Source organism: Glycine soja, chromosome 20 (assembly GCF_004193775.1).
Source record: "Glycine soja cultivar W05 chromosome 20, ASM419377v2, whole genome shotgun sequence".
NCBI lineage: Eukaryota > Viridiplantae > Streptophyta > Magnoliopsida > Fabales > Fabaceae > Glycine > Glycine soja.
Window position 1 is genome coordinate 41,021,492 of NC_041021.1, and position 19,540 is coordinate 41,041,031.

General features: G+C 29.5%; 3 protein-coding genes across 4 annotated transcripts; 1 reads left to right on the plus strand and 2 right to left on the minus strand.

Annotated features, from left to right (window-relative positions):
- The first annotated feature begins 5,285 nt into the window (after window positions 1-5,285).
- Window positions 5,286-8,975, plus strand: LOC114403014. Of its 2 annotated transcripts, none has more exons than XM_028365725.1 (6): window positions 5,286-5,719; window positions 5,809-5,930; window positions 6,075-6,272; window positions 6,859-6,964; window positions 7,892-8,123; window positions 8,205-8,975. In XM_028365725.1, exons 2-6 carry the CDS (start codon window positions 5,904-5,906, stop codon window positions 8,293-8,295), a joined length of 654 nt encoding a protein of 217 aa, XP_028221526.1. In that variant the 5' UTR covers window positions 5,286-5,719; window positions 5,809-5,903; the 3' UTR covers window positions 8,296-8,975. The 2 variants fall into 2 exon arrangements, with proteins under 2 accessions (XP_028221526.1, XP_028221525.1); XM_028365724.1 differs by having other exon boundaries at window positions 5,288-5,719; window positions 6,853-6,964.
- A 734-nt stretch (window positions 8,976-9,709) lies between these two features.
- Window positions 9,710-12,019, minus strand: LOC114403013 (pyruvate, phosphate dikinase regulatory protein 1, chloroplastic-like). The gene is made up of 3 exons (XM_028365723.1): window positions 11,390-12,019; window positions 10,269-10,902; window positions 9,710-10,138 (listed from the first exon to the last, which is right to left on the minus strand). Exons 1-3 carry the CDS (start codon window positions 11,798-11,800, stop codon window positions 10,035-10,037), a joined length of 1,149 nt encoding a protein of 382 aa, XP_028221524.1. The 5' UTR covers window positions 11,801-12,019; the 3' UTR covers window positions 9,710-10,034.
- A 2,776-nt stretch (window positions 12,020-14,795) lies between these two features.
- On the minus strand, window positions 14,796-19,053 carry LOC114402552 (gibberellin 2-beta-dioxygenase 8-like). The gene is made up of 4 exons (XM_028365175.1): window positions 18,935-19,053; window positions 16,945-17,416; window positions 15,480-15,801; window positions 14,796-15,228 (listed from the first exon to the last, which is right to left on the minus strand). The coding sequence occupies exons 1-4, from the start codon at window positions 18,936-18,938 to the stop codon at window positions 14,926-14,928; spliced, it is 1,101 nt and encodes a 366-aa protein (XP_028220976.1). The 5' UTR covers window positions 18,939-19,053; the 3' UTR covers window positions 14,796-14,925.
- Window positions 19,054-19,540: the final 487 nt, after the last annotated feature.

Here is a 19,540-nt window from a genome sequence, read left to right on the forward strand (position 1 = left end):
TATTTCATGCAGTTTAGTTTTTTTATTTTACTTTTGTTTCTGTAATTTTTATTTTTATTCTAATTATTGTAAAATATGCTTTTTTTTCCTTAAAGTATTTTAAAAAGTAAAAATAATATTTTAAACAATAGAAAATTCTTATCTGAAACATCTGAACTGAAAAATTAAATAAATATATTTTTAAGGGTTAAAATAAAATAAAAATTGAAAATGAAAAAAAAAATTGTAAGGATGAAAAAAATGTATTTAAATCAATTAAAAAATACAAATTTGTATTTGAGGTGAGCGACTAAAAGAATATTTTTAAAATTTTAAAAAACTTTTTTCTTTCTAAATTATCTGGACAATACAATTTTAAAGAACTAAACAATATATGCAACTTTTTATTTAGAAAATAAAAAAGAAGTCCCCCTAATTTAAATAACTAGAAATGATTAAAGCTTTGATTGACATTTCTGTTTGCTTTGTTGCAGAGATGATTGATATTTCTCTACTGCTGATTAATCAGGTTGAAATGGATAGTTTAGATACGTTATTGTCAGCTGTCATGCGTCCAACGGACAATAGTCCTCCCCTGCTGATTCACCATATCTGTCAGAATTTAAAAAATAAATCGAGAACATAGTAGGAATTTATGTGTTGTTTAAGCATTTGATCTGATTACATGAAAAAATATAATTTAAGGGAGAAAAAAAATACTTAATATATTGTTTGAAATAGAAATCAAAACATATAAAATATATCTGTTGGTGCAATATGTAAAAAAATTAAGTGTTAGAAAGTACATTTCGATCCGCTTGGTAGGCCAGAAAAAAAGCAAACACTTTTTGTCTAGCTAGGTCTAATTTAACTTATCAAAGATCATATTATGAAGTGAGATTTGGAGTTGATTAATGATTCTTTTTTATGAAGTGGGGAAATTTTGAGATTAAGACCAAAATCGAGATCAAGATGGTCGGTTATATTTGAAAATGTCAAAATAACTATATTGGTCTTGGAAGAGATTAATTCAAGATAAGTGTTTGAAATAGAGAAATTATTTCCAATTATCAACTTTATATATAGAGAGAGATGTACAAATTTAGTTGCATATGTTTATCTAAGTTTGCATGGAAGTTTTAGAATGTAAGGAGAAAATCTATAAGTAATTAGATCCAAGCATTTTATATGTTGTTGTTAAAATACTTGGCCCAAATACCCTATAAATGCCTTATCCTTACTTGACCTAACTTAGGCTTACCTTTTTTATTCCATCAAACTCAAATTAATCTTTACAGTGTCAACAAAGTTTAACATAATCAACAAATATTTGAGTCTCTTGATGCATATTCATTGTTTAGTTTAAAAAATATATATTGATCGTGTTTCAAATCTTAGTCATGTGCATGAAAAATACTGTTATGAAAAGTAAAATTCACTACAACAATATTTGTGTCTCAAAAAAATAACTTTTAATTATCAACTAAGAAGTATCTTCGATACAAATAAAGAAAAACTATTAATTTAGGAAATTGAAAAAAAAGTCTATATAATTGCTCTTACAAACCTATATGAAAATTATTGAAATTTTATATTTTGTTATAAACAATCATTAGGGTATTTTTTAACATTTTTGTTAGAATTTTATTTCATTAATTTTTTTAATTGATAAAATCAATTCATTTCAGTTTTCTTTAAGTAAATAACTGTCAAATTTTGATTTTGATTTTAAAATCTTCATATAGTAATTTAATTAAACTGTATGAAATTGTATTTTATTCAAAGTTTATCAATTAAAAACGTATCATTTCACCTTATTTGTACTGAAAAATATTTGGCCTAACCAAATCAGAATTTGGCAGCTAACGGAAATTTTAGTTGAACAAATAGGGTTAACTGACTGACAGCTGAACAACTATTGGTGGGCCAACTCAAAGTTCAAGCTGACTAGTTAAGAATAAATTTATAAATTTTAAGTACTGAGGAATTCTTAAAGGATGATTAAGATTTTGATACTATTTTTTTATGCGAGATTTATTTTTTTTAGTTACCAAAATTTTATTTGGTGTTTTCATGCGTATTATTTTATAGATAAAATAATATATAAATATTTGAATACAATTTTTAAGTAAATAATATTTTGTGAAAAATTGTATATTTAATATTTAAATTTATTATTTATCGGTTTCTGTATTATTTTTCTCTTACTATACTGTTTTTCGTTGTTTTACAATTGTTAATTAAATTTGTTATTATATTTTTTTAACTCAAATTGTTAAGATTTTTTTATTTTGCCTTGAAATTAATAATTTTAAATTATTTTTTATGTTAATCATTTTTTATTTTTATATTAAAAAGTTATCTCAAAGCTTAATTATTCATGCACTATTTTATTTTTAATTTTTCAAAACTTTTTTTTCTTAAATCTAAATTGCTTAGTTTTAAATTAAATTTAAAAAATAATTATAAAATAATTACATAACTCTTCATGCGATATTCACACCTTTATAACATAATTAGTAGTATCTAACACCTTATATTTTGTATATATAATTTTAAAAATAATTATAGGAATTCATTAATGTACACCTACCTATTTTTTTAGAAGTAGTTACTAAATTACAATAAGATTCTTAAAATACATCCCAGGTCTAGGTTGTTAAGATTATGTTTAATAAGATATTTTAGGAGTTTATAAGTTATTTTGACTAAAGTAAACTTGTCTAATACATGAGTTTATTTTTTATAAACTACCTTAAGAAAACTTATTTTGATAAGTTACTTAAACTTATAAAAAATAAGCTAACTTAAAAGTTTTTTTTTCATTTTTTTATGATTTTATATGAAATTATGCTTTATTCAATTTAAAATCCTTTTGTCATCTTTGTATCATTTGAAAAAAATTTCTTATCTAACTTACTATTCTTACATAGACATAAAAATCGACTTATAAGTTATCATCATATCATTCTTTAATGTTAAAAATTATTTAAAACATATCAATTTTGCAACTATTTGTTGTATTATTTTTACTTTTTTTTAGTCACGTGACCTAATTTAAACAAAATTTTAAATATATGTGATTAATTTTAAAGAAAATATCTTATTTGTATCATGTTTTGTAGTTATGTAAGTAAGAAATGTATACATTCAAGTTATTCCTGTATAAATAGAAAAAATGTTTAAAAAAGTTATAAAAAAATAATTTTTATTTTTTGTTTTAAAATAATATTATTAATAAAGTATTTAAATGTCAACAAATAATTTTAAACAATATAATTCTAATAAAATTCATTTCATTTCATTTTAATTTTTGAAAAAAATAAAAAAATCTGAGTTTAAATAATGTGTAAAATCACCAAATCTTTAACATTTTCTTATAATACAAAGTTTAAAAATTATTTTCTTATTTTTTTAAGAATATAAGTTAGTAGAAATAAATTGAAATATAAAAAATATTAAATATATTATTTTACGTAATTTAACATTTATAAGTTAATATCATTAAATATTTTCAATTAAATCAATTAATTTATAATTTTTCAGTTATATTTAACTTTTTAGTTCTTAACCTATAGTCGAACGCACTTGGGCATTTTAAAAAAAAGGTGAAGTTAATCAGTTAACAAATGCTCGGAGAATTTGGTAACACACATCTACTTCTTTTCTTGAAAAATCAAGTGGATAAAAAATGTCACGAAATATTTTACATTATCACTATATTTCATTTAAATCCATAAACAAAAAATCACTCCTAAATCCTAATGCGATGTAAAATTAATTCCGCTGTCAATGTTGACTTTGCTGCATTAATTTTGAAAGCTCGACCTTAATTACATGAAATTGAATTTGTCAAAGTTTAATGCTTTGAACATACAGGATATGTTTGTTTCGCATAATATTTTACATGGAAATCACGTCCTAAGAATATTGTAGTTGGAAATTTTATTTCTTGACATATATAAAAAGTATGTTTAGTTAATTTTTAAAATTTTTAGGAATATTTTTAAATTAAGTACTAAATGAAAAATAAAATTAAAAAATGAAAGTTATGGTGGAGTTAGTAAAAAAATTGTCACATTCTCATGAGATCGAATGTAACTTTTCCCTCCTATTAGCATGGAGAATAAAAACTACGTAAATAAGAGAATGTAACTTTTTTTGAAAATATACTTATAATTATTTGCCGATAACCTCTTAATAAACATGGAAATATCTTTATATTTCCGAAACTGTAAAGATAATTCCGTGAAACAAGCGCTTTTGTATAAATGGTGAATATTTATTTTTGCCGATTAAAAAAATGTTGAATATTATTGGTTCTTCTAAGTATCAGGTCTCATTGAGATTTTATTTGTTAAATTACGGTAGGTAATTCCTCGTTACATAATTGAATTCAATTTCTATTTTAGAGAACTATATGATTATTAGCAAAAATAGTTATTATTTTTCCTAATAGATAAACAATGGTAGGATTTTAAATGTTTAAAAAATAACGAACACGTATTTGTTTACTACACAAGTATTTTTAAATTTAAGAAAATTTAGAAAATATAAAAAAGAGAAAATATTTTAATTTACAGAAGAGGTACTCTTGATTTATTTAGAAAAAAAATAAATATTTTTCAAGGAACTCAAAATTAGAATCGTTTAAAATATGTATGCTTAAGTTAAAAGAACTCAAAATTTAAAATGAGAGCAATTAATACACGTATTATTTTTCAAGGAAGGATAGACACAGATTAGGTTTCCTCAAAAAAAATCTTTACTACATAAAGGTAAAATGCTATCCAAATTTATAATAACAATAATAAATAATACCAACAAAACCGGTTAAAAAGAGGATAAAGAATAAGTGCAAAACGGACCCGATATGCTCGTTATAGCTAAACTTTCAATTAGATCAGTCTACTTAAAATGGTTGATTGAAACTAATTTCCTTAATCATATGAAAGCGTACATTTAAGAATTATTTTTTAAAAGAAAATTATTTGACACATAAATAACAAAAAGAATACTAGTAAAAGATAATCCTTATCCTTTACTGTCCAACATTATTAAGATTTAAGTCAACTCATCCCAAGTGACCAAAATTTACCTTAAGAAATATAAATTGACCAAAAACAATAAAAGAATTAAGTTAATTATATTTCTAAATATTTCTGAAATCGCCCGTTTTGGCTGCAAAGATGTACTTTTTTTTTTGCTGAATGTTCTGCAAAGATGTACTTATCTGCTACACGTCACAGATTCACAGTGAAGTACATAGGATATATAACAAAAACAAAAAAAGCAAAAACATTGTATAAACACTAAAGAAAACTAAAAAAGCAAGAGAGAAAGGAAGATTAAGATCGTGTCTATTTTGCAATCAAAACCCCTTCTAACTTCTCCGTTGATGTATGTATATTTTGTTCACAGAGCAAACCCCACAATCCACATGATGATGATAATGATGGCGATGTCTTTCTCTCTCTCTCTTTTCCTCTCACACTCTTCCCATCTATTCCCTCATGGTTTCTTCTCTCTTCCTTCCCAATAAAAATTACCCACTTCTAATCAGACAAAAAGTAGAGTGGTTATAAGTCCATTTGTTTCTTCAGTTTCCACACAACTTTCACCAGAAGAAACTAACACCTTCCGTTACTGGCTTTTTCTGTGTCCTTGGCAACCCTTTGCTGATTTTCGCTGCCACAATCACAACCAATTGAAGAAGAAGTTTCTGGGTTATGGTTCACGGGTATGTTAATTACTTATGCTATTTTATTTTTTACATAAACTTAAGCGTTTTGACTTATGGGGTTCATCTTCATCTTCATGTTCAATCAGGTGCCGTATAGTTATATAATCTGAGCTGGGCCCCATTCCATACGCAACTTTTCCTCCTTCATTCTCCTTTTTTTTTTTTATTGTCTTAAGAAGTGATGGACATGGAAGAAATTTCAGAGTTGGTAAGATTTTTCTTTTCCTTTGTTTCTCTCTTACAACAACTGTTCCATTGAAAGTTTGTGTCTTTATTTGGGTACTTCAATTTTTCTGTCATATGCTCCTTGATAAATTGGCTGGTTCTGTCGTTGTGGGTTTGGTTTCTGTAGAATTTGGATGGTTTTTCTTCTTCTCACGAGGTTTTGGAATCAGAACAGAAGAACATGGGTACCCAGAGAATCTTGGTTTCAGATCACACAAACGGATATCAGTATTCGGCTGAGGAAGCTGATAGCTTTGTGATTGATATGGATTCCTTCTCTTCCGGCATCAATAAAGATAGCACTAAAGCTAATTCCAGAATTACAGTAAGATACTTTTTCTTTAAAAAATTCTATTTTTCCACGCGATAATTATTTTATTTTAGTTTTGTTTGGCACATCTTACAAACAAAACAGGGTCAGTGGTGGTTTGTTCTTCCTGCATTATATAATGTATACTTAATTTTTATATAAATTTATTATTCTTATTACTTGGGAGACGAACGAGACACTGATTAAGGTAACCAAAATGTTAGACCTTAGTCATGAGGCATGAACAGAGAATGGGGGCATTAATGAAAATGAGAAGGAAAACATACACGTTATCGATCAACTGTTGTTAAACCTTTGCGGCCATTGAAATCGAATGTCTTTCTCAAGCATTATTATTATTATTATTCCCCCCCCCCCCCCCCCCCCCTGAATTCCTTCACCCTTAACTATAATTTTAAAATGAAACGTTGAAAGTTAGATGAAGCAATTTAATTTAATCATTCAAGTATCAACTTTGTGTATCCCTTACTTAACTCCCCCCAAGTTGACTTGTTCAGTTGTGTTCTTTTGGCTATTATACTTAATCATTTTTTTCACGTCATTGATTATTGATTTATTGATTTTAACGGTATAGTTGCAGCGGAGCCTTTCCAGGAAAGGATCTCAGCGTGGGGGCGACAGGAAGGTGAATGGCAATGTCACACTTCATGATAGGGATACTGCCCCAACTACATGCTCACCAAAAGGTACCATTGCCTTTGCAAAAAATAAATAAACAAATAAATAAAAAGTTGAACTCATTCATTGTATATTATTCTAATCTAATTATATAGTTTGTTTTGTTTTGTTTACAATTTGGATCTTCAATTTGAGTCTTTACATGTGACATAGAGTAATTTGCAGATAATTATATAAAAAAAAAATTGTGTACAACAGAAAGAACCCATGAGAGGATCTAAATACCTTTTTGTAATTTTGTTAGGATCCTAGACCGAATGATTCGCCTAGTTGGAATTTGTTTTCCTGTATCTCTTATGTTGAAGAGAAGTTTAATATAATTTCTTTGATCAGTTGAGAAATTTAATATAATTACTAACAGGTGTTTTTGTTTCTATTGTTTGACCATTATGGAACTCGGGTTCATCGATATGTATATATATGGACACGAGTGACAAAATTAAAATGGTATCATAAAATATTTCAACACCAACCTGTACCTATGTGAGGCCAAAGTGTCTGTCCCCTGATTCTTAGGTCTGATTGCTGTATAACTATGTATGTTATTAATATAGCATAGTTGTCAGTGTCATCATCTTAGATCCAACGTATTTTAAGTTTTGGAATATAATGACATCAACATGATTATAGTCTCACCGGGATTACGAAAATTGAAAATTATGAGGGCGGTGAAATTTGTTTGGCCTAGTCCCTGGTGGTTGGAGATTAGTTAGGGTGAAAAAAAGGAAACCTACTACGAGAACATGTCAATTAATTATAGCTCTCTGAAACAGAGTTCTGGGTCAACCATGTATATTTCTACAGACATTACAGATCACGAGATAGATATATTATAAATATTAAAATTTTATTGGTAACCCATTCTTGGGGGCCACAGGTATTGTCATTATCAGAAATTGAGACAATATTTTGATATGGATTTTATGGAACTGCAGCTGCTCTAGCAGGGTCCTGCACGGCTGAAAAGTCAGCGGTGGTGGCAGTAGGGTCCACACATCATTCCACAAACACACAAGTTCATCATCAGATTACTATTACTGCCAGTAACATGTGCACCACCACCCCCACCCCCAACGAAAGCAAATTTATAACTCGAAGAAATAGTTTTAAACGACCTTCTTCATGGCTCCTTGATCCTAAAAGAGTTCTTCTCCTCTTTGCTACCTTGTAAGATTCAGCTCCAATACTTGGTTTCTGTTCCGTCCTTCATTTATTGTTATGTGTCTTAATTTCCCTGCACTGAAACAGGTCAAGCATGGGAACAATGTTGCTGATATACTTCACTCTTACTATCAGCAAGCAAAAAGCAGATGAATATGGGAGTGACTGGCAGCAGTGACTGATGCCACTGATTAATATGGAACGAATGAGATAATTTGTCGTGTGAATTATAAATCCTAGGATTGGAGCAAAACTCAGGAACAAGAAGTTTGAGACCAAATTTGCAGAACTTGCAATAACTGACAAAAATTTCAACTACCTGTCAGACTCAGTTACCTATTTGGAAGCTAAAAAAGGCAAATACAATGACATAATACACTACGATAGACAGGAAGAAATATTTCTTTTATATGAATGGAAACCAGCAAGTTAGCAACGGATAAAAGATCACATGTAAGAGAGTGCTCTGTAGTTTATTTGGAGTGTCATTTAAGGGCATAACGGAGTTGGAGGATCAGAAAGTTACGTTTTTGCTCTTTCTACTCAGTTCTTATTTTTATCCCCTGTATCTTTTGTTTTGCTCTTACATGTGATGGCAAGTGAACCTTTTTCTAATGTGTGTAACTTTAATTTTAACAGTGGAAAAAAGGGAGAGGAAAGTAAAACCAAAACCATGAGAGCTACCTACCTACTAGTTACAAAAGTAGGCACAAACGGCATGCGTGCTCAAATACATTTTTCCTTTATGGAAGAAACTGAAATCCACGAGTGCCTTTTCTAGGGACAAAAAATGTTTATATATTGGGAAACCTTTCGGAATAAACCATGTGTATGAAAGATTAAGATTAATTTGGTCAATTTTGTACGTTGTGTATTTTAGTCTAAATAAAATAACGGGAAGCATGTGAACGTTAGATACTTAGATCATTTTCAACCTCAATGGAGTATAAAGATAAATGTTTGCCACTGCTAGAAGATATAAACAGCCAACCTTAATGTAACTGTTAATTTTGTCCTCAATCATATTAAGAGAGCAGGTACACTTCTTGGGTAATGAGCCAGCCTCTTATCTAATTATGGTTGCAGTAGAACTGTTAATCCACAGTCCCAGTTAGGTGAACAAAAAGATCAGCAACTCAACCTACGAAATTTGTGAGTTATTGAACTTCTCAATCGGTAAGAAAAACAAAGATACCCCTCACTATCCACTTGCTCATGCTTTTATGCCTGTAGGCAAGTTTGGTACACCAGCAAGTTTACATAAATTAGTTAAATGACGTATAGGTTGCTTGGATTCTAAGATTTCAACATGTTTAGTATGTCATGTATTTTATCAACAAGTGTTCGCAACCAAACTAGCATAAAATATTAAAATCCACCAGATATTTTGGTAAGATAACCGATCACGTATATAACAATAAGTGTTAACTGAGATCCAACAAGACAATAAAAGCCAATAAGCCATGGAGGAATACTTCACTATTTTGGCAGAAACAAAACTTCCTTTCCCTTCAAGGAAAAGTGCATTTCTACTTATTCATTATGCTCAATGAGATTTTTCACAAAAAGAGAAGTGACCAGCACTCATCAAATATTTTGAAAGCAGTTTTGCAATTGATTAGTAGGTTCAACAGAGCAAAACACCTTTTCGGCAGTTGGGCCAAGATATTGTTCAACTCTTTCTTAGAATTGACTTATGATACAAGTTTTGAAGTTGATAGTAGCATCTGACCATATACATGTAATGATATATAACACCTAAGAAAGACATACCTGTTTAGCTAAAGTATACCGCCACAAGTAAATGGTATATGAAATTTATGAGTACTCGGAACTCAGCATCATAATCATAATCACAATACTATACAGTTTTGGTACTTTACAATCTATATAGTTCAAGAGAAAAAGTTGTCATCTCTAATAGCGTTTTGAGATCCTTGGCATGATGCATTTGTGCTTCCTGTCATGGTACAGCCTCAATACAACTGCTGCAGTCTCTTCTATGGCTTTTCCAGTCACATCTGTAATTAGATAACAAATTAAGACATAATAAGCATTAGTTTTAAGCTAACATTTTCCAACCCCTTTTCATGAATTAATGTAACATCAAAGACGACAGAAATGAGAACTTGGGTAAAATAAATTTGTTACCGATGACTGGCCAAAGAGGGCTCTGTGCAAAGAGCCTTCCCGCAAATTCAAGCTCCTCCCTAACATAATTCATCTCCGAGTAATTACTCCTACCATCAGAACTTAATCCCATAGTTTTAGTCCTTGTTCTTCTAATATTCTGTAAGATAAGAGGATTTATAGTCAAACCAAAAACTTTCTTTGGATCCACCTCAAACAGAGTCCTTGGCACTCCCACGCCCAAGACAATGGGCACATTGGCCACCTTGTACCCCTTCTGAGACAGATAAATCGACAAGGGGGTCTTGCCGGTGCGTGAAACGCCGGTGAGAACAATGTCAGCCTTGGCCAGATTCTGGGGACACGCTCCATCATCTTGCTTGATGGTAAACTCAACAGCTTCAATCCTACGAAAGTAATCATCGGAGAGGGGGAGTCCAGAAGCCCCACGAGGAAGGCCAGAGGGAGAAACACCCAAATGAGAAGCAATGGCCTCTGTAATGGGTCCCAATACATCAGTGTAAGGCACACCCCATAACTTACATGCCTGCTTTGCAGTTGAAGCCAATGATGGGTCAGCTAAAGTATACACAAGGAAAGCACCTTCCTTCGCTGCTTGCTTTGTGATCTCCAACAACTTCTCCGTATCATCAATCTAATCAATAACAACAAAATTTAAACATTCCCAAGCAATAACTAAAAATTGAAACTAAATAGTATATACATTGATATACTCATAGTATAAAGACATCATTCAATCATCAATTATAACATATGGTAAAAAATAAATTTGGGTATGACACCACATATTTTTTACGGGACACCATCATGATCGAGCCCGTAAAACTATTATGTCTTTCACTTAGCTGTATATCCAGCTTCGAATTCAAGGCCATTGATTAACTAAGAATAATCCTGTTAGTTATTCTATATGCTCTAAGGTAATTATCATATATGATATGATTCTTCACATGTGTGATAATTTCTTTCAAAATTGTATCTAACAATTTCTAATAATTAGTTGACAATGGAAGTCCTAAAATTAAACTCATACTTTCAGATGATTAACATTAGTATTTTAATCAAAGATCGAAAAAAAAGACGCTTTTTTTTTTTATATATAATGTTTTGTATTTGCTTACCCCAGAAAACAAATGGGTACTGACGGGGCAGCCACGGTCGACCAAGCAGTAATCGAACTGACCCAAAGCGGCGTTAACGCAGTGTTCGGCGGTCCAGCCGGTTCCGTCGGAGACTATATAGATGGATTTGACGGCCGTGACATCTGCGCCGTCCAAATTGACGGCGTCGTCTGGGTCCACCGGGAGAGGAAGTGGACGTGCAGGAGGGTTGGGTTCCGGTAGCTGAGTTCGCATACTGGACCGGTCCAATTTCTGACCGAACCGTACGGCTCGGGCTCTGAACCAACGGTTCAGTTGAGGGCTCACCTTGGGTCTCCCCGAAACGGATTTCGATCCCGTTTTGTCGTTGCGGGTGCACGCTACGATTTGAGGAACGGAATGGATGTTTGGACATAACTGCGAAATTGGCATTGCTACCTAGTGAGCGCTTCTGTTTTTTTTTTTCTTCTTCTTCCTTGGCCAGGCGAAGATTAGGAGAATGAAAACATTACCAAAAATCTCAGAAAGACGGTTGATTATTAATTAGGTCATACTTATATTAATATTTTTCATCAAGTATTTTACTGATTAATTCACCATATGTTATTGAGAGATCTCATTTAATTTCTTTTGATATTATTCATAGCAACAATCTTATTGCAATGTTTCCACTTCTTGACATTAATCCTCTAACTTTGACAATCGGAGCATTGTCTTGTTTGATCCGCTTAGTTGTTAGAAGTTAGAACTAGGATAACAAGAAAATTTGTAGCTTCACATTCTTTGCTTATGAAGAGTGACTAGCACTCTTTTTTTTTTTGTTCTTTTTATGGACTTGTTAGGCCCAAAAGATATACTAAGCCCGTAACTGAGACCGGCGTTTGAAACTCCAAGTTATGAAGCACACAGCCCACCCATCCGTGTTTATGTATATGTAGGTAGTATTGATATTTGATATTACATACTCTTACTGATCTATATATATATATATATAAAACTTAATCTACTATATCTATAAGCAGTTAAAAATTGACACATTTGATGTTTTATGATTTTTTATATCATTTTGCTCTATTAATATAAGTGTATTTATTAAGCAAATATCTGTCCGTCATTTCAATGAAATTGAAACCATGTAGTGTCCGGTCCAACCAAAAACTGGGAGTAAGAAGGTAATACACATGTCAAGCAAGAAGGCAACATACAAGTAACGTTCACAGCCGGTAAAAGATTAATCTTTTACACTATATTTGTCTCTCTTCTATCTTCTTTTCACTCTTTGATACTCTCACTCCATCACCCGTTTGAAATTAAAAAAAAATAAAAAATACATACACACATTCGCACAATGCCACATAGCCTATAACGTTGTTGGTAGATTAAATTGAAGAATTGAATAAGCAAGCAAGCACTCTGAGAGGCCACCATTTTTCCCGGAAAACTAAGCTTTGCGTGGTCTTTTCTGGGAAAATATATAAGCATCATGAGAAGTGCAAAGGATTGTGTTGGCTTTTTTTCTCATGTGTGGTGACCGAAAAAAAATGAGTTTGCTAATTGTACATACCTTTTTTATAAGTACATCCCAATCTTCCTTTTTAAATCTTAAATACTCTTTATATCTTTTTTTCATTTCTCTCACACGTTTCTCTTCTTTTTTTTCTCCCTTTTTTGTTCTTTATTTCATCACTCTCTTACACACTCTCTCTTTCCTTTTTTTTTATTTTTCCTTTTATTATTTTTTTACAATATTTTTTAAAATATTTTTCTTTCCTTTTCCTTTTTATTTATCTGCAATATTAATATTAAAAGATACAATTTTAACTGAATGTTTGATAAATTCATATAGAAAGTTTTACTAATTGTTTGGTTCTGTCTCATATGTTCTATTATTTATTTTTTAAATGAATAATTTTATACATAAGTCATATTAGAAAAATATAGAAATGAATAACATCAGTACGAATGTACGATTAACTGATTAGAATAACTTTACTCGATATAACAAATAATCATTTTATTATTTATCCTACTCATTTTTCTCAAAAATGTTTTTTTATGTTATCTTATCTATTTTTTATTTTTTCTATTCTACATTGTATTTTATTCTTTAACATTTTTAATATTAAATAATTTATGTTTACCAAAATAATAACATTTAGTTAATAAAATAATAGTTTTATTCTTTCTTATAGGGCAACCAAAGTTAATTACTTTAAAATACATTTAGTCATGATAGAGACAAAAATATAATTGAAAATAGTTAAACTTGCTTAAGATATAAATGACACAGTTCTTTCTCAAGTATTTAATACAATTACATATAAATTAATATTTATATTTTCAGGTTTAAATATTTGTACAAAAAATAAATTTAAATCTAATTAGTTAATATATTTATTACAAAATAATTTTAAAATACTTACTCAGTAATATTGTAAATTAAATTAATTTTATTTTTTAAGATGAATACCACAAATATTATTCACAGAAAATAATCCTATTTGACATCAATATGAACAAATTATCATGGATGATTAAACTTTTCAATTATTTAACACAAATTCATATAAAATTATTTTATAACAATAAGTCATATCAAACAATCAAAAATATTTATTTTTAATTTGAAATCATATAAAATTATTTTTACTTAGAAAATTTATAAAATAATGACATATTTTGTTGAATAATATTTATATTATGTGGTAGAAAAATTTATACTAAAAATTAATTTAAATCTAATTAGTATTACAAAATTATATTTTATCTCTATGTTAATAACTTTATATATTAAAATTTGTTAATTATTATTTATATAAATATAATTTTTACATAATTATATAATAAATATATTAAATTTAATTTATCATTACTAAATATTACATGCACAATAACATAACTAATTAAATTAATTTTTATTTTTATGTTAGGAACTACAAGTATCATTCACGAGAATGAGGATGAGAATTTAAGTACCTATCATGTACTTATTGTATAACATTTTATTTAAATGTATGTATTATTAGATATTATATTTACTACAAAATAATTTTTTACTATATTTTTAATAATTTTATAAAAAATATTACATACATTCGTTTAAAAAGATAATCACCACAATATTTTGCTTTTTTAAAAAGTCAATCAATAGTATATATAGTTTTAATTAATTATTCATTTCACACATATATTATTTGTTAATTGATATAAAAAAGTGTAGGCCGCAGTATTGGAATTTAAATCTAGTTACAAAATATTGGAATTTCAAAATTTTATTTATTATTTTAAACATAAAGAAATAAAACATATCATTACATTATACATTGATGGAGGTGACATTATAATTCCAAAAGTATGCTGTGTTTTAGATTTTTTGTGAAGAAAAATTTTAAAAAAACTTTTTGATGTTATAAAACTTAAGAAATACTTTCTTGAATTATATTAACTAATCACTGATCATTTTCAATTATATATTTTTTTCTTCTTTAAATTAAAGTGCAAGCAGGTATATAAACCGAACTTGGCCTCAGTCTCATATGGTTGTCTTGCTTTCTTTGTTAGGTTCCCGTAGAGGTTGGAAAATTGAACTCGTGATACATATTCATGCACACTATCTTGTCCCCTGTGCTTAAGAGAAACTTTGGTAGGCCAATTTTGTAGCCCAAGTTGTGAACATCCTCTCGAACTTGTTGTCTATATTCCCCAAAGCTAAAATTCCTGTACAACGACGGCTCTGTACTGCAACTCTCAATCACTGTATCATCAGAAGGGCAAAAGAAATACGCCACAGAGAACCTCTCCAATTTTGGGTTGGTCACAACTCTATGCTCCACACTCTTGTATACTCCATTGCTCCATGCCTGCATAAAATAAACAACATTGCAGACTAGCTAGCATTGGTCTAAATTAATTTAACAAATTCTGAAGTTTAAAATATTAAAATTGAACCCAACGTAACTTCACTTTTGAATGATTCAGTAATGAAGAACTCCATTTCCTATATATAAAGTAATGTAAATCCAGTTCAACTCAAATTAATTAGTTGGGATTCAGTGTAACTTCTCGAAAGAGGGTCTAAAAAATATCCCTTCATAATAATATGTATAATTACCTGGAATAAGTCACCAATGATGATTATAAGAGCATCAGGGTTTGGTTTTACAGCAATCCATTTACCATCTTTCAGCATTTGCAAACCTCTAACTTGATCTTGATGTAAGATGGTGAGGAAGGCACTATCTGTGTGTGGCATCAATCCGTGAACTTCAGAAGCCAAGGGGCAGGGAGGATATCGATTCAATCTAATATAACAGGACCTGGGCAAACAATTCTCCTCAAAGAACGTTGACTTGTGACCCATTTTCTCAGCCAGAATATCAGCTAATGTTTTTGACAGAATGGAAACTTGGGTAGCAAACTGTTGAATTGTCGCGCTGCATATGTAGAAACACCTACACAAGTTAATGAGTTTTCGATATACATTCCATTTTTGTTCACGTAAATGTGGCAGTTAGAATTGACTAATGCTTGTAATTGTGTTTGGTAATTTCTTTATGTTTTCAAAATTATAGTAGAAAATAAAATTCATTTGGGAAGAAGTGACATGAATTGATTTTATAGGTAAACTTAAATTTTATATTTACATGACTAAATTACATTAACACTCCTTAAGTTTTGAAATTTTTTTCTCTATTACTCTTACACTTATCCTTAATTATTATTTTTTAAATATTGCATTGATCTCTTTATATATTACTAGGGGAAACAGAGACTTTAACGGAGACTCTGTGTGCCTAATTGTCTTTTCATGTTTTTATAATAATAAAAAAAGATAATAGAATATAATGTGCAATTTCAGGTTTGTAAAAATAATTATAAGAATAAAATAATAATTTATAAATTTAGTTATAATAAAAAAAATAGATATAAAAATTGTATACTAGAATATGTCTATTTTCTTTATATATTGTTAGAGATACTTAATTTCTTAATTATTTGAAAAATATTATATAATTTAACTTTACAAAGGAGTTTACAATAATCATTTAAAAAACAAGAGATTCGTGTGCAACATATATAAAAAACCAACAAAAGTATCAGTGTAATTTGCCTTATTTATTTTTACACATCTAAAACTTTCAAATAAAACAAATATATTTACTCTACTTTTAAAGTATTATTCCTAAACATAAATTAATTTTTAAACCTCGATTTTTTAAATTAAATAATTTTATCAGAATTTAAAATAAGCATACTTTGAATTGAAGGGATCGATTTAAAAGAAAGTTAGTGAATTGTGCTGTATCTTGAATCCATGTGTTTGTCCAATGGCGGTGCAACATTTCTTGTTTGCCAAAATTTAATGAAACATATATGTGGAGAGCAATTTTTGTCCTAATTCAATGATTTCTATTCAAAACTTAATTTCCTAAACTCTTTATTCATCCAAAAATGTTTGTATTTGAATTAGCTAGTATTGAGAAGATCATAAACATGATCCAATGAAGACCTAATATATAGAATAAAAACAAGAGTATAAAAAAATAAAACTTAAAGGAGATATAAATAGTGATTACCTAAAAGTGTCGGATCCACCAGAACCCAGCATATCAGTTAAAGGAATATGAAATGCTTCTGACCAAGATAACTGCCTAATGCATGTAGCATTGAGGGATCCCCAACGGTAGCTACCAGCGGAAAAGTTGAAGAACTTGTTCTCTTTGGTTTTCTTCTCAAAGGGTTGCTTAAATATCTTCTCCTGCTCAAGCTTCAACCCACTGAAAACACCATTGGAAATCCCATGCTTCACGACCTGAAAGAAACCCCATTCTTGAGAAGCCTTGAATATCTCAGATTTGCACTCCTCCCTCCTCACTTCATCACCACTCTCTGCTAAACGACTCACATCGATCAAAGGCAACTCGCACTCCTCCACCAAGAACTGATCATCGAAACCATTCTCTCCGTTAGTCTTGCTCAAGAGGATCTTGTATGCCTCGTGAAGGGGTGGGTTTGAAATCGAGTGCTCCATATTTAATTTGTTAGTGGCTGAAAAAAGAGAATGTTAAAGCTAGAAAAAGTGAATCCGTTCTTTGTTTCTCTATTTTGAGAGATGGAAACAAATCCATACTTGTAGGCTGTAGCTTTCTTTTTCCTGTTCATTTTTCGTCTTAGTTGCATGTCTAGTTGACACAAGATTGTAGTAGTACTGTTCATTATTTTGTCTGGTGCTTTTATTGGTTTCTTTGGCGTTAATTGTTGAATCCTAACTATATATCTTATAAATAAGATCAAACTTTTGAGGCCCCAAACTTGATCATAATCCAATCTTACCATAGTTTTAAATTCTAGCTTGTGATCAGGAGACTATTAATGTGAAGTTAATAAGTGTTTCTAAATATGAGTATATTTGTCTTAATACATTAGTTCACCTAATTAATGTATGATATTGTTTATATTTTCACTTTAAATCAGTTAGCTAGACAACTCGTAATCAAATTACCGAGGATCTTATTATCAGAATCCTATGTACCAACTATAGCACTCATCGTATATAACACAAATAAATTTTAGCTCTTCATTAAGTAATTAATGACGAGTGGCAGAAGATTAAATAACATATGCGGATTATATAATTTTGGGTTTTAGTTTTGAACTAAAATTAAGTACAATTCTTTATACATGTACTTTGTGTGATGTTCTTTAAATACACAGTAAAAATGTACATACTATTTACTTCGGTAATTTGCACAGTAAAAATCAATATTTAAGATCAATGCTAATTTTCCAGATAAATATTTAATTGTGATATGGGAATAATAGCATTAACAGCTATATGCCTAAAAAACTGCATCTAAATTTTTGTTTTTAATTTTTGTTCACACTTACTTTCTTTTACCTTCTTTTCACATTACCCTCCCTTTTGCTTTTCTTACAGATGTTATTTACATCTCTTACTTTATCTTTTTTTTAATTTCTTTTTATCTCTAATCTCACACCCTTTTGTGGGATGTGAGCAAAACAATATTCTATAATTTTCAACTACGGTTTGATTCAAGGGAAAGCATTTTTTTATTCGTATATGTTGGTGATAATATTGGTGTTTAAAAATTTTCGATTATATTCAAACACAATCACCAAGAATTTAGAAACCTGTTATTTATGAATAAAACCTGGTCTGCACACCCATATCAGAGATTTTGATTTGTGAAAACTACTATCCAAACATAAAGCATCATGTGCATGGACTCGTAGGTTCACAAGTCATATATATAAAATGACTGAAAAGAAAACCACCATCGTCTCATTTTTTCAATATATCAGGATCAAATCTAGTTTGGATTTAAACACACAGTTGCTAACTTGCTATACATTATAAGTCTATAAGGGATAAAACAATAACATATGATAGAAACTAGTTGTTAATATTATGATTACGAACAAAAAGAATATTAAGAAATTTATAGATAGAAAACTTTAAAAACACAAGGAGAGGATCAACTTATTGCAGCTAGAGGAATTACACCTATACAGATATATTAATAGCAGAGAAAATGTAGCACTCACGCATAGAAGGAGACTAGCCACCGAGTACGAGCAATCAAATTAGCTTTCAGCCTTTGGAAAATAATGTGTTTTAGCCAGCTACACATTTGCGGACCATAGGTGATGATAATTTATAGTCTACAAGTCCCTCAATCATTATCACTACTGATAATACCGAGGACGTTGATGTTGAAAGATAAAGTTGAAGAGAATCACGTAGAAAAACTAAAACCGGGGAAAAAACTTTAAATTGTCCAATCTTAAAAACTCAAGTGACGTGATTTTAAATGCATCTCTCTCTGTGAATTTGAAGTTAAGGGATTACAGCAATATAATGGCATAAGAATATTCTACGATAGGCACACAGTAATATTTGCATATTGCACTGGAAAAAGTGAATTAGTTTAGATGGGAGAAAAATTACTTATTTTTATATATATAGATTTTTCAAAAAAATATTAATAAAATTATTTTTTTAGGAAAATAAACTTATTTGAAATCTTACAAAATATTTTAACTAATCCTCAAAATTAAGTTGAAAGTATATCCCATAATTAATATTTGACACCCAGGTAGCCCAAATTATGACAAGTCCATCCTTGAATGAGAATATTTTTTCTGATGAAT

Excerpts from the sequence above, each read along its gene's own strand:
- LOC114403014 (XM_028365724.1), top strand. The coding sequence starts at position 5,904 with ATGGACATGGAAGAAATTTCAGAGTTG. Across the intron at positions 5,931-6,074 it reads TGGAAGAAATTTCAGAGTTG|AATTTGGATGGTTTTTCTTC; the intron begins GTAAGATTTTTC and ends TGGTTTCTGTAG. Across the intron at positions 8,124-8,204 it reads CTTCTCCTCTTTGCTACCTT|GTCAAGCATGGGAACAATGT; the intron begins GTAAGATTCAGC and ends GCACTGAAACAG.
- LOC114403013 (XM_028365723.1), bottom strand. The coding sequence starts at position 11,800 with ATGCCAATTTCGCAGTTATGTCCAAACATCCATTCCGTTCCTCAAATC. Across the intron at positions 10,903-11,389 it reads GTACCCATTTGTTTTCTGGG|ATTGATGATACGGAGAAGTT; the intron begins GTAAGCAAATAC and ends GTTATTGATTAG. Across the intron at positions 10,139-10,268 it reads CCCTCTTTGGCCAGTCATCG|ATGTGACTGGAAAAGCCATA; the intron begins GTAACAAATTTA and ends ATCTAATTACAG.
- LOC114402552 (XM_028365175.1), bottom strand. Across the intron at positions 15,802-16,944 it reads GGTGGATCCGACACTTTTAG|CGCGACAATTCAACAGTTTG; the intron begins GTAATCACTATT and ends CTACATATGCAG. Across the intron at positions 15,229-15,479 it reads TCATTGGTGACTTATTCCAG|GCATGGAGCAATGGAGTATA; the intron begins GTAATTATACAT and ends TATTTTATGCAG.